This window comes from Nuphar pumila, chromosome 11, assembly GCF_984573655.1.
Source record: "Nuphar pumila chromosome 11, dmNupPumi1.hap1.1, whole genome shotgun sequence".
NCBI classification, from domain to species: domain Eukaryota; kingdom Viridiplantae; phylum Streptophyta; class Magnoliopsida; order Nymphaeales; family Nymphaeaceae; genus Nuphar; species Nuphar pumila.
This window is the reverse complement of record NC_143259.1, coordinates 107,251,661-107,267,632: the sequence shown is the minus strand read 5'-3', so window position 1 is coordinate 107,267,632 and position 15,972 is coordinate 107,251,661. Positions and strand designations below refer to the sequence as shown.

Genomic DNA, 15,972 nt, shown 5'->3' with positions numbered 1-15,972 from the left:
CAATTTGGCAAATTCTAAACCTAAAACAATATTTTTTTTCAACGACATATATATGTAACACTTAACCAATTTGAACATTTAAAAAGAAATACATGATAAAAATAAAATAAAATTGTATATGCAATAAATCTGAACATGCTTACTTAATTAGAAATGATACCTGATAAACAAAAATTGCATATGCATTTAAATTTGAACATGTTTCCTTAATGAAATCGATACACTAAGACAGTTGACCAGTATAAGGAGAACAACTCGGACAGATCTAGACATGATCTATCCAAGCAAAAAAAATAAGTGGTAGATCTGGACGTCCACTAACGAAGGTGTACCAATCTATTCAAATTTACTTATGTAAACACAGTAAATCTGGACTATATTTGCCATATATAGTTAATAATTTCTAGACTGAAACAAAAGTGAAGTACGACAAATTTTTAAGCCAACATAAAAACCGGTTTTGAACCAAACTAACCACTTTCAATATACAGTTTCTATAAAAGAAACAACTATGACCAATCTTCGAATGGATTAAATCTAACATTAATGGTGTTGTAGAATATTTTTGTTACACATCCTTACAACAATCGACTGTAAGTATTTTTTGTTTTTCCAGCCAACATTTTTTTTCCAGCATACATAAACAAATCTAACACAGTCAAATCTGCAGTGACAACATGCTGGAATCTATGACAAGTTTGGTTTGTATCAGATCTAATCCAAATCAGACCTCACATGCACTGATCCCCCCCCCCTATATATTAGGGCCTGCGACAAGCCTCGTTTGGGGTCACATATAGCCCAAACCAGAAATCTGTTGGTTGGTCTAAAACAAAGTTTATTCTATGGTAAAAGTACTTATATATATAGGCAGAATGCTCTTGTGAAGAAAATCCATAGTTAAAAACATGAAAAATAGGAGAAATAAGTTATGTGTTTGTAAAAATCGAGTTTCATGCCCATGTACATCAAAGCATGTGATCAAACATGTAAAGAAAAATCAGATTTATTATTTTTTCATCTAAAATCCCCACACAAATCTGATTTAAACTGTTTCTCTCCTTTCGAATCAAGAGAGGAACCTGTACCTTCGATTGAAGATAAAAAAAGATCGAAAATATACGTTGAATGCCCAAAATGGAAGGAGATCCCTCTCCTTTTTCTTCTTTCTCCCTTCTTTCCTCTTTTCCTCAATTCTTCTTTTTTTGAGGGGTCTTCTAGAGAGAGAGTGACATCTCTTCTCGAGTTTCTCACCTATTTGGTTATCAGATAGAGTTCTGATAATGTAGAACTCTATCTCTAACCTCCTCTTTTCTTTTTAACTATTTTTTTTATATATTTGATAGTTTATTTTGTTTTACTATTTTACTTTAACCTCATTTAGGCTCTTTTAGAATCCCTACATATTAGGTAGCTGCCATATCCAAAAGATTTTTTTAGAATAAATTATTTTTTAATGTTTATTTATTTGTTTATTTATTATTTATTAAATAATATTTTTTTGAAAAGTTCTAGAGGGTATCTCAACCCTTTGAGAGTATTTTTAACTTTGAATTTCATTCAATTTAACATTTATATTGAATTTAAAACTTTAATTTCATTGAATCTGAATTTTAGATCTGGATCTAAGATCTAAAGTCATATCCAATATCTATATGGATCTCAATATAAACCAGATCTTAATTAATATGAGTCTTGGACTGAGTCCAAATCTATATTAACTTGGGTTAAACAGATCATATCTGATCCGATCCGATCTGATCCGATCCAATCCAGAATCTGTAATATCGAGGTAGGTTATTTTTTTAAAAAATATGATCTTCGGACCAACCGTAGCGTAAATTCAAAAAAACAAAATATCAATGTTTTTAAAATTTTGAGACGCATCTAATGATATATTATCTGAATTTTGTCTTCGAATTTTATCTGAATTTAACCCAAAATTTGTTTGAATTTTGCTCAAGTTTTAAAGTTCAAAAATAAAAAGTTTTACCAAATCTTAATTGGCTCTGACTCCACCTAAAATCAAAGATTTTTATCGACTTTATAAAACACTTAGCCAAATTTTATAAAGTTTTAGAATTTAATATTATAGAAAAATAAATGATATTACAAAAGTTATGTATGTGTATATGTGAATGTTGGAGTTATAGAGAGATGAAAGAAAAAATATATAGTTGTGTGTGTATGTTTTAAATATTGTGTTTATTGTAAGGTTTCAAATGTAAATGTTGGAGTTATGAAAGGTTAAAGGAAAAAATATATATAGTTGTGTGTATGGATGCTTTAAATATTGTATTTCTTGTAGGGCTTCAAATATGAATATTGAAGATATGAAGGTTAGAGTTATGGAAGGTTGAATAAAAAAATATATTATTGTATATATATATATATGTATGCTTTAAATGTTATGTTTCTTGCCCAACTTAAAATGTGAATATTAGAGTTATGGAAGGTTGACAAAAGAAATATATAATTGTGTGAGTATGTATGCTTTAAATATTGTGTTTTTTGCAGAAATTTAAATGTGAATGTTAGAGTTATAGAGGTTGAAGTTATGAAAAGTTAAAGAAAGAAATATATATAGTTGTATCTGTATTTATGCTTTAAATATTGTATTTATTGAAAGGCTTAAAATGTGAATATTGGAGTTATGGAGGTTCACTATTGAATGAATGAAATGAATGAGAAATATTATTTAAAATAAATAAAATAAATAAGAATATGAATAAATGTATGGATTACTTTAAGTTAAACAAATAAATGAATGTATGTATGAATAAGTTAATTTTTTAATGAATATATGCATAAGCATGTTTATTTGATAATGAATGAATGATTATAAGAGTTGATTCATATTAAATGCAAAAAAATAAATGTATTTATGAGCATGCTTATTTTATAATGAATAAAATGAATGAACAAGTTCATTTCGAATGAATGAAATCAATGATCATGATTATTTCGAATGAATGAAATCAATGAATGCATGAACTGATTCATTTTTAAATGAATGAATCATTGTAAGAGTTGATTAATAATGAATGAATGAATGAGTTGGTCACATTGAATGCAAAAAAATGAATATATGTATGAGCATGCTTATTTTAAAATAAATGAAATAAATGAAATAAATGAGTATTTTTATTTTAAATGAAATTTGTTTTTAAATGAATGAATGTATATATAAGCAAATTAATTTTAGAATGAATGAATGAATGTATATATGAGTAAATTCATTTTTAAATGAATGTATAATCAAGTTACGTGATTTAAAAATTTAAATTAGAGATTTTTTTTCTATCGATACTTTAGCACGAGAAAAAATGATATTTTTTATGCCATTTTATTGCTAAAAAGTTCATTTTTCTAGCACAATGCCAGAAAAGATGTTATTTCTGCTGCTATTTTAGCGCCAATAAAGTCTTTTCTAGCGTTATGCATTGTGCTAGTTAATGCATTACCAATAGCAATTTTACTAGAGCTACATTAGCGCAAGCAAAAGTCCTTATTGGCGTTAGTCAGACTTTTGCTGAGACTAATTTAGTGTGAGTAAAGGTCAGGTTTCTTGTAGAGAAGAACATGTCCACCGAACGACTTTTGTCTATAATAAAAAATAAAACATTGCCTACATATAGACTGTGGCTGCATTTGAACCCTCCAATCACAACTGGCCAAATATTGCCGGCTTTCTTCACCAGAATAAGTCATTTGGTGAGTCTTTCCATCCCTATAAGAAAAAGATATAGGGACATAGGGCCCCATTGCTAAATACTACTAGAACTATAAAAAAATTGTACTTAGTTGACCATTAACGTGCATATCAAAATTGGGAGAGGTGGCACACATCATGATTCTCTCAATCCAAGATTGATCAAAACCAAACCATTTCAAAAAAGATTGCAAAAAACTCCAATTCACTCTATCATAAGCTTTGACAACATCTGCTTTGAATAAAAATTCCATCTTGTTGTTCATAGAATCAACTATTTCATGGGCAATGAGAGTACTTTCTTGAATGTTTCTGCCCTTCAAAAAAGAACTTTGATTTCTAGATATAGTATGCTGAAGCACCGGTCTCTTGCAATTCACAATAATCTTAGAAATAATTTTATATAAAAAATCACATAGGCTAATAGGTCTAAAGTTAGCTCAGCTGCTTCCAAATTTTTTTGAATGAGGACAATATGAATATGGATCCGATATAGTGATCCAAATACAAGAACCAAAATAAAATAGATCCAAATGGATCCTTATTGATCTGAGTCTGCTGTTTTTATCTTGCATCACTTCTGCAGTTTTTTATTTAAATATTTACATGGAGAAACTGCCCCCGGAATCAGAGACCTAGTGGCGTTGGCTCTGCGTGCTGTACTTACGATCACTGTCCTGATATCTTAAAGCTCCGTGGGCTTGCACCATGCACTCAGGGAGTCATCACACTTCGGCTTGTGCAAGGGATGGCGTTTTCTCCAGTTGCTCTGTATAATTTCAAAACTTGTTTATGCAAATTGACAAAAAAACTACTACTGAACACAATCCAAACAAAGCTTGTGCAGAGCATTGTTGACGTCCCATCTTATGTTTTATTTCATTTCTGAAATTATAACTGATATTAATTTCATAGCTCATTCAAGGTAACTTTTCCAAATCATATCAGTAGAGATGGGTTGTTCTTGGAGGAAGAGATAATCTCACCCTCTCTGTGTGAGGCCTATCCTTTCCATGTGGAGGGTGAAATGGTAATTCTATATCAAGTTTATGGTGAACCAGGTGCATATATATATATGAAATGGTAATTCTATATCAAGTTTATGGTGAACCAGGTGCATATATATATATATATATATATATATATATATATATATATATATATATATATATATATATATATATATATATATATATATATATATATATATATATAAGGGGGTTAACCCAAATTAGCTACTAGCCTTGAACCCTTTACTGAATCAAATTGAGTTGAATTTTTGACTATCTATCAAAATAAACTTTTCACCTACACATTTGTTTAGAAATTTAACAAGTTTCATGAACTTAAGACATGTAGGATCTTTGTTTTACTCGGCGAAACCGCTCCAGGCGTAGCGACCTAACTGCTCTGGCTCAGCCTGCCATACTTACAATCTCTGTCCATGTCAGCATAAAACTCCGAGGGCTTACCCTTACCACAGGGAGTCTCCAAGCTCCGGCTTACACAGGGGGGTGACACCCATGGAATTTGAACCTAGACTGCCCATCAAACAGTCTAGGTCCCATCCCACTATGCCAAACCCCTTGGGTGTAGGGTGTTTATATGTACTCCCTACAACCACAACAAAGCTTATTAAACCTAATGAACAAAAATGTGTAAACCCTACCAATGGGGGCTCAGCTTGTCTGGTAGGAGCAGCAAGTACGTGCCACCTTGTGTTGGGACGTTGCAAGTTCAAATCCCAACGCTATCTTTGTATAACTGGTAGGGGTCAGCCTAACCCCAGCTTGCCTTTCAAAAAAAAAGTGTAAACCCTACAACTTGAGGGGTTTAAGGGAGCCAGTTGCAGCTGTACTTAAACCGGTTTCAGTGGGATTAAAATACAAAGGACAAGTACAAAATACTTCAAGGCTAGTCCTTAACAATCTCAACATGTTTCCAATTGAAAACATATATGTGAAGCTCTTTCCTATCCTTCCTTTTATGATGAGGAACTTGCCTAGGAGCATAGGTCACTTAATGGATCTTTCATCCTAAATAGTAAACCCCACGTGAGTGCCTTGACCCACAAAGAACACCCACCAGGCAATAGACAGGTTTGATCCCAAGAGAATGGATCTTGGCCAAGATGGGTTCCACAACCTTCCCATGGACCACCCTAACCAGTGGCGGGCTGCTTTCTTTTCCTCTTTGTCTTTTTCTTTTTGGGTGTTTTCTTAATTGTCCTTATCTCATGGGGCTATAGACAAATCTGCCCTAACTTTTTGCATTTTCCAACAAAACACTTAAATCTCTCATCTACCATTTCAAAAAGCACCTTTCAAGGACATAGCCTACTGCCCCAAAGGGTTTGGCCTAGTGGGACAGTACCTAGGCTGCTAGGCCGGTGGTCTAGGTTCAAATCCCATGAGCATCACCCCTTGCACAAGCCGAAGCATGGAGACTCCCTGAGGGCAAGGGGTAAGCCCATGGCAGACAAAGCCAGCACAGCTAGGTCTATCGTCCTGGGGGTGTTTTCTCTGTGTAAAAAAAAGACATGGCCAACCTAAGATTGAAAAAGGTAGCGATGTTTTTGAAAAATGTAAAAAGGCAGGGATGGATTTGTCTACATACCTATAAAATAGGGATGATTATAAAAAAACCCTTTTCTTTTTATACGAGATGGACTCTATCTTATGAGTCCATATATAAATAGTGGACATATCGGAGCTAGTGACCTGAAAAAATGCTTTCAATAATCATCATAACTATCAGAAAAGACAACTTTTTGTCCAAAAAAAAAACAAGAGTTGCATCAATACAGAGATTACAGAGAGAGAGCCCTCATTTTTAGCCTTACAAAATTCAGTAGTATGAACCCACTTGTTTAGACAAGTAACAAACTTCATCGAGTCCAAAATAAAATTCATGAGCCCAATTTCTTCTTTTCATCACGAATAAACTGAACTAGCTGAACTAGAGGCAGGGTAGCTGTGAAAAACCAAGAATACTAAAAATGGATTTCTGCATTCCTTCATTTCAGCATCGCCAGAATAAAATTGTACAGATAACTTCTATTCACTAAATGAATGCATCCATGCACTTCTTTCTGTGCGCTAAAAAGTAGAAACTGTCAATAAATTGAATATACCATGTCCATGTAACACAGAATATATCTGACAGATATTAGCTGCTATTATTCAAAGATCAAACCGAGTGGTATCATAGTACACTTGGCTTACAATCAATGTACAACATGCACACACACACTCTCTCTCTCTCATATTTCTGTTAAAGTGCATATTGCAATCTCTGTGGAACATGAATGCAAGAATTACATATGTTATAAAGCTGGTCTGGATGGATGGAATGTAACAACAGCAGAAACTCCACTTTAGGAGAGAAAAACCAGTTTAATGACTTTGTGTGTTCACCATGGTTGACATATCTGATATCTACTGATTGTAGCTTCTGTCTATTTAGCCTCAATAATCAACCACTGCCGTGATGCTGGTTCAAACTGCATAAGCAACAGTCAGTGTAAGAACAGAAAATGGAATCAATATACCATTAGGTACTAGAAACACTTTATGAGAAGCCACCAGTTTGCAATATGAAAGCACGTACTTCTCTTACACGGAGCTTTGTTGTAGAGTTTCGGATTCATTGTTCTGGTTGTCTAGTGGCATGTACTGAGACATGATGGCCATGATCTCAGAGTCCATGTATGACTGCAAAGTCGAAGCAAGTCAATAGTATCCATGCTACACAATGCATGTACAGTTATTTTACAAAAAATAGCATATTTCTAGTTAAGATAAAATACCCGAAGCCTGTATTTGTAGAATATATAACCAACAATACCAATAGCAGCAAAACCAGATAATACCAGTAGTGTTATGAACCACCCGAATCGTGAAGAGCTTCTGGCTGCAAAAATACAAGAAGATTATCGCTACCACTACTACTGATACAACTAATACTTTTACCACTATTAGTGCTAGACAAATATAAGCAATAAAAAAGCATCTAAAGACACTTAACTCTTCACAGATAATGTACATTGATCAATTACATGTCCTGCATAATTTCCAAAGGGACTCTTCTAAAGAGGAGAACTTTAACCAAAGCCAAGTTGAAAAAATAATTGATAGTTCGAAAACCCTGTGGATTGATCCGGTCACTCATCCAAGACAACCGAGTCAACCCACCCAGTGGCTCAACACGGTTGGTTGACCAGGCTGCACATATCTACCTTCATATTTTCAATTTTTTAAGTTTGAATAACACATGATTAGTCATGTATAAGAATTGTGATAATTTATATGAAAATTTATTTCCTTATTTGTAGGTGAACCTATTACCATGTTAATTTTAATTAAGATACAATATCCTTGCTATTTTAATCTCGTTGGTCAATATTTTGCATTTGTGAATTGTTTTTTACATTGAAAATCTTGATTAATAATCAACAGCACAAGTTCATAATCAAGTTTTCTAAGGGTTGATTGTTGATTTGGATAACTTTTATACTATAGCAACAAGTTGATTATGTTGCTTAATCACTAATTTAGTGACACATAAAAATGATGAATCTACTTCTGGTAGTTCATATCTTTTGCTACTTAGATATTTGTCGTATCACAGTGTTAATTGTCAACATTTTCATGTTGTAGATGCTTCTGCTATCGTATACAAATTTTTTCTCTTGTATATGATGCATTTGTACTATTTTTTATACACAAACTAGAAGTTTACAAAACTGGGTACGTCGCTTTGTTGGCCCAGACAAGTCCTGCGAAGACCAAATGGAATGACTCACCTACTACTAGCAATTAACATAAGCTGTTAAAGATAGAATTGTAAAACATAAATAGGTAATTGACATTCTACAACCAATCAATATCTGTTATATGGAGTATACAGAAGCATGTCATGGTGTAAATATGACGTAATAAAGACCAAGCAGGTAACCGACATTTTACAACCAATCAGTTCTCTTATGCAACCTAGACAGGACACCAATTAAGAACAAAATATCATCTTATGTCACAAAAAGTAAATGCAAAACAAATATTAGTTCCTGAACCACTGGCATAACAACCATGTACTCTATCAAACATCCTTACCAATACATGTGTCCTGCTCTTTTATATATACAAGGCCACCATGGCAGTTGCAATTGTATCCACCCCATGTATTCTTGCAACTACAACCGTCACATTTACAGGCAAGGCGTTCCTTGCATTCATCAATATCTGGAATGCATGATAAAACAAAAGATTCAGCTACAGGATGCAATGGAAAAGAACAGACCTGGACCAAAAATAATTTTCTGTCCAAAAACTGTAAATTCACCTTCACATTTATAACCATCACCATGGAATCCTTGAGGACATTTGCAGCCCGCAATATCAGATCCCTGTTATGTAATTGACAGTAAGTTACAATTGACAGCACTGTGAATTTATACAACGTGCACATAATAGCATAGCCGATTCAAGAATGCATAAAAGAAAAGCTCAAACAATGAAGACCAATTTGATCATGGGATAAGGGTACAGAACTGAGCATGCTGAAAATGTCTGTCCATTTCTAGTCTCTGACCAGCAGCCTCCATTATTTACTGCACACCTTCCAGGGCCAACAGCTACCAGTACCAAAAGAGAATTATACAAGTAATTAAGGTCCTCCCCAAAAAATATAATATCTAACTAATCTAAATAAAAAAGTCAAACAAAACTTACAAATGGCAAACAAGAAGAAAATAAAATGAATTTTCTAACTTGAGCAATTACTTTTCAAATGAATACCCAAGAAGGCCTCTAAGAGATAAATTGAAAGTTTTATGATTATATCTGAAACTCATGATTTCCTTTCTATTGTGTACTCATGGGGTTTGGAAGAAGAAAATTTTTATCATTTGTCTTAGTTAACTAGGAGTAGTTAACAGACAGCAACTAATGAATTGACAGCGGTAAACAGAAGCACCTTTTTGAGCTATTTTCAGAAAAGTCAAGCTGTTGCTATTTTTGATGCTTTAAGCAGTGAAACATAAACTAGGCACAAGTCAGGCAGCTATATGTAAATTTAACTTTATTATTTTCCTTTTACATTTTAATTTTTAACTTCATTCAGATATAACCCTTTTGGAGACACCCTAAATCTGATAGATAACGATCTAACTTTTGATTATCTTTTAGCATTACTTTCTTATGAATTGTTTCATTTAATAAAAATGTTAGGTGAGTATCAAATTTAATTTTGACCATCAGTGATCATTGTGATACAATGCAAAATACAAGAAAAATAATGATTCTTTAAGCTTTTGACAGACCTTTCCAGTTTCCATTTCTCCATCCTCCTCCCTTCAAGATAAAAATGTAGCGAACCTACCAAAAACTGAAAAAAGAAAAGCATATCCTCTATATGATGGTTCGGATGCCAAATTCTGGTCAATTTTTGTTTGGGGGCATATGTACAAAGACTACTACATATGTTTCTAATGACAAGATCAAATGTGGTGAAAACTTGATATATTGGCAATGGATTTCTTTCTTTTGTTCTCATAATCTAATTGTAACTTAATTTTCTTTTATTATTATAAATCTAAGGGCCAATAGCATAAGCTATTTCCCACGCTTTAAGCCAAACTTGTACTGCAACCTGATATGAACACAACCAAATTACACACCATGAGGAGAAAATATTTACATCATTAACAAACAAAGAATCTTATGCATATTTGCTACACTTTGTAGTTACAGGAGAGGTATAATCTCAATTATCTCCAATGAGGATTACATTATAGGAGTGAGAACATAAGATTTAACATGTGATTTTCACACAACTTTACAGAGTGTTCTAAAGACAGTGCAAACAAGAATTTGAACCCACCATCTTACAAAACTTTTACATGTAAGATGCATGAGAGAAGAAAGAGACAAGTAAATGATGATGTGGATTGGGGTGAACATAAAGGAATAAAAGACCTTGCCCATCAAAAGACACAGCATGTAGTCATGAGGCAGAAGATGATGATTACGGTGATAGACAGGTAGTTATCCACTTGTTGCTTCAAGATTTCCTTTATTAATCAAAATTTTATTCATTTTCTCTGATTAGTGTATTGTTGCAACTTTGTTTTGTATAAATTTATAGACTACAGAATGGAATTTAAAAACCTTTTCTTTTTCCCTTTTTCAATTTTAAAATATCACACTGGCAATTGATGAATTTCTATATAACACAATAAGACAATAAGTTTAGAATTCATAGCACAAATTAAATATATACTTCACATCATTGATTCCAGCATGCCTGTGTCATCTTCCTTCAAATAGAAATTCATTTGTCTGAGGCATTTTGTGCAAATAACACTTCATTATACCTATTTGTACTGATCCACATTTGTTGTTATGTTTTTACTCCTTCCAAAATTTTGATAATACCAATTTATATAGATAGATGGAAAGAAATTTAAAATATTTGTATGGCTTTATCAAGCCATAGAATTTTTATTTGATTATTATATTTTAAAATTCCATTTTAGCATAATTTATTTTTTAATTTCTAAAATGTATCCAATGGCAACTTATGAGCGTTTATAGAACATTAAGATACCAAAGAAAAGGCATTTGCAGCAATTTTTGCACTTCATAACCTTGATCCCTTGTGTGCTATCCTGTTGGTTTCAAGACAATCTAATGCTGGATGGTACCAGAAAATGCTAGTGTATCATAGTCTTGATATGTTCATGCATACAAAACATCTTTCATATTCATTATTATATGCATATGTGTGTGTGTCCTTGGTGCAGACGTGTGCACCATACATTTGGTACCAATGAGTAATATCTCATTAATCATGCAGTCTAGGTAAATCAGACCATACTGATGGTTTTATCATGGTTAATGTATTTTATTTTATCTTTATATATAGGGTAAATGGTTTCTTCCTCATAACGGTAGGAGGGTGAGTACAGTTCTCATTTTCCATTTTTCGGTTTTTCTTTTTTTGGGAATTCAACCTTCCAGATGTGATCTACATAGTTTCTTTAGTAGGAATTGGCTTTTGGATAATCCAATTATGACACGTAAGTAGGTATTTGACCAGTTTCAAAAATCAATCTTACAAAAATTTTCAAATCTTAAAAGATCTTATTTTTCCATTGAAGAAACATGACCAAGAGTTTATTCCTAGCAAATAGACCATGCTGAATACATTTTGGGGGTATGATTTGCAAAATATGGCCTCAAACATTGAAAATCAGCACCATCCTAAATAGGAGGAAAATAATTTCATATATTCATAATCATACATGTCGGATTTTTTCAGTATAAAAACATCATATCTTTCTATTGTGAATTTTTTGGAGCAATTGTGGGCTGTCGAATTTTGAAGCTCGTCTTGCTTACAAACAAAATTGGACAATAAATATGTTTTGACTAAATAAACCATGCATATTATACCCATAATAGATTTATTTAAAATAATTAAGAAAAAATAGAAAACTGGATATATATATATATATATATATATATATATATTTGTATCAACATATCTAGAATCCTCACCACAGGATGACCATGTCCTCCCCTCAAATCCAAAAAAGACCCAAAAAGGATTAATTCCTTTCTATTCTATTCAAAACTTTAGCACTTGTCAAACCTTCTTTGGGATCAAAGGTTTTGGAATTGACACAGCTTCCACACAATGAGAGTAAGTTAGCTGGAGATGTCTAAAGTCTGCCATCATCTCAGGTAACACCATACATAACTGTAATTAGATTTGAGAAAAAGTCACCCCACGAACACCAACAATTTAAATTGAACCTAAGAACAGGTACTGAATTATCATTAAATGCTAACAAGAAAAGTCAGGAGACATTTTTCAATCGAAGTGGGGGAAATAATCTAATGCATCACTGGGAGCTAGGAAACAAGCTGCTCCCATTATTTGATAAGGTGATGGCCTGTAAGAATTCTGAAACTACTTGTAAATATTGTAGAGAATATCTATCCACTCGTCCTGGGAATGCACAAGCCTAGTCTACTTATGGTAAAGTGGTGAATAAGTTGCACATCCTGGGACAGATGTAAAGGATAAAAATTCCCAAAAAATAAAAATTCAAGATTACAAAAACAGAAGTGGAAGGGCAAATCAATCAGTTAAGAGCAAATCTTTAAACTGTTTAATAATAACACCACAGATTTTCATGTCACTTCTCAAGAAGCCAGACGTATGTCTGGATATTTCAAAGCAAGATGGTTCAGTACTAGAGCAACCAATGACAAGCATTAGAAAATATATAATACATTTTATAGTTAAGACTTAAGAGAAGCGAAGCATGTGGCAAACCTTCACAACGTGTATAACCATCCCCGTGATACTGAACACCATTCACGAGTGGGCATTGACAAATCCTACCCCGGAAAGTGTCCTACTCAAAAACAATGGAAATATAAGCAACAGTTATAAACACTCAACTTCATAGAATACTTGTTTGCATATCCCTCTTCTAGAAAAAAAGTACCCAATGAAAACTCACTACAGATGCTAGGATCCAATCAGACCAAATGCAAGACAGGATGAAAACTCTAAAGGTGATTAATTGACAAAATACCTTGCAAGCACTTATATTAGTTTTTTCATCATGCCAACAGCCACCATAGTTTTCAAGGCATTGATTTGTTTCAAGGTCTGCACATAAAAACCACAGGAAAGATGCAGCAAGGAAGCAATTGCTGGCCATAACATGTCACCAGGAAAAAAAAGGAAAAAGAAAAGGAGTGCACAAAGATTAACCAACCTTTACTTAGACAAATTTGAGGCTCAGTTGACTCTGCAAATCCCGCACAGATAGCTCCCAACACGGCAGTTCTTTCCAATTTTCCTTCACAATAAACAACAAAAGTGGAAAAGTTTAATAATTCAACATGGTTAAGCTTGGAACCTATATTCTAAATATGAACCAATAATTTTTTCCCTTAGAAACCTAAAAGAAGAATATATATTTACAACCTGGTTAATTAGGCTGTAACCAATAACGCTATTTACCTTCACATCAGCCTCGACAGGAATTGTTAACTATACAATGCATGAGGTAAGCTAGAACCATGTAAACTTGAAATCAATACCAAAAACAAGCTATGCTCATTAAATCAAAGAAAGAAACAGATAATCACTATTGAGTATGTGGAACATATTAATACAAACAAACAAATATGCATTGCTTAACATGATACATATATAGTAAAAATCAAGTAAGAATTGATCCTGAACTCACTTATAGAAGGAACATATACAATCAACAGCAGATCTAATATATGTACCTCGATACTGCACATTATTGATGACCAATGTTGGTAAAATAGTAATATCGCCTCGCGATCCTTTCCCAACCTGGAAAACCCAAAAAATGATTTTATACTTCACAGAATGCAACAAAAACAATCCAGTATCAATCTAACCAACAAAAAACGTTCACAAACTCCCGGAGTTCAATCGCTTCTTGATGACAATAACAACCAATGAACATGGAAAAAAGAACAATTCAAGTACCTGAAGATTCTGTTCCATCTCCAAAACAGGATTCACGGCATCTACATCTGGATTGCCCATACATTTGCGAACCTTATCAGCCGATAAATCTGATCGAATCGAACAGAACAAAACCATCATGAAATAATTCAAACACAGACACCAAATCAAACCAAAACAGAACGAAATCGATATAGCAATCGGCGTGGAACAACTTACTCAGAGACTCGATCACTTGCTCAGCGCATCCCTTATTGTATTTCTTCTCCCTCATGGGGCACCTGATATGGAAATCCGTCACATAGTCCCACCACACCCAAGGCCTGCTGCTCTCATTAGCCACCCTGAACACACACAACTGCCTCAGATTCTCCAGCAGTACGTCCTTCCCCTCGTACCCGCGATTGAAATCCTTCTCCGGATCGGGCGCGCAGTACCTCCCGTTGTTGATACACTGAGATTTGCATTGCATACTAGTGACATAGGCCTGTGGGCAATACCAAGTAATGTAATGGGGTGTGAATTGTGTAAAGCTTTGCTTCTCCAGCAATTGGGCATGTCCCCTGAAATTTCTCACGAACTCCATCTGTTCGTCGCACCTGATCCCGCATTCGTCATTGCTATTAGTCCATAATTCGTACTCGACGCGATTATCTGGGTGCGGCATCGATTCACGCCAATCGATCTTGATCACGACGTCCTCCCCCTTGGTGAATGCCTGCTTCAGGGCCTCGCCGAAGGAGTGTTCGATCAGGGCGGAGGGAATGGTGATCTTTTCGACATAGGACTCTGTCTCGGTCTCCTCTTCCGGGGTGTCCATGGTGATGAGCGGTTCGTCGCGGTCGTCGGCGACGAGGACGGCCTTGGCGCTGGCCTGCTGGGCGTTCCAGACCTTGAGGGCGAAGTAGCAGCCGCCGCGGTCGAGGACGACGATGAGGGGGTGCGGGGAAGGGCGGGGCTTGAAGGGGGAAGTGAAGGGGTCACAGCCCATGTTGGAGGTGGAGTAGGAGGAGGGGTAGAAGAGGGTGCCGATGAAGGTGCCGCCGTATTCCGGGACGCCGAAATTGGCGATGGCGCCGTCGTGGTTCGAGCGGAGGTGGTCGGGGGATAACACGGTGATGCTGCTCTTCTCGACCACGAAGCGGGAGGTGACCGAGATGATGGTGGTGGAGAGGAGGAGGAGGAGGGAGAGCAGGAGGTGGGGAGTTGGTGGTTTTGTTGACATGGTTTCTTTTGTTTTCATTCGGGATTGGGTGCAGAAGAAGAGATGAGTTTTTTTGGGGTGAGAGGAATGCGGAAGACTGTGGTGGTGGTGGTGGTGATGGTGATGAATTGTATTAAGGGAGAGGAGGAGGAGGAGGAGGGGGTGGAAAGAGGGAGGAGTTGAATTTTTCGAATGTAGTTTTTTCAGTTGGCCTGGTCGTGCTGTTATTTTAATTTATTTTGCTGTTCGGATTAGAGAGAGAGAGAGAGAGCTGTTGGAATGGTGGTTCTGTGTCACTTCCCCGGTCCACGGGTGGACACTTAGTTCAACTTCCTTTGTCCCTCTTAATTAAAAGTCTGGTACTTGTAGTTAGGTGAGAGAGAGAGAGATGGCGACAATAGACGAGGGAGGAGGAATTTAAAGAGATTTTAGTGAGAGAAAGGAAATGGAACAGATATTAGAGTGAAGGAGAGATGAGCAAAGAGTTTGTACAGAGGGAGAAAGGAAGTGGGGCATCAGAAAGTGACGGAGA

At 35.0% G+C, this 15,972-nt stretch overlaps 1 protein-coding gene across 1 annotated transcript; it reads right to left on the bottom strand.

The window, feature by feature from the left end:
• Positions 1-6,867: 6,867 nt before the first annotated feature.
• LOC149822724 (vacuolar-sorting receptor 6-like) lies at positions 6,868-15,461 on the bottom strand. Its single transcript, XM_089980356.1, has 12 exons — positions 14,456-15,461; positions 14,258-14,346; positions 14,029-14,098; positions 13,506-13,589; positions 13,320-13,396; positions 13,055-13,136; positions 9,262-9,344; positions 9,053-9,116; positions 8,824-8,952; positions 7,521-7,624; positions 7,322-7,425; positions 6,868-7,214 (listed from the first exon to the last, which is right to left on the bottom strand). Exons 1-11 carry the CDS (start codon positions 15,459-15,461, stop codon positions 7,327-7,329), a joined length of 1,887 nt encoding a protein of 628 aa, XP_089836482.1. The 3' UTR covers positions 6,868-7,214; positions 7,322-7,326.
• Positions 15,462-15,972: the final 511 nt, after the last annotated feature.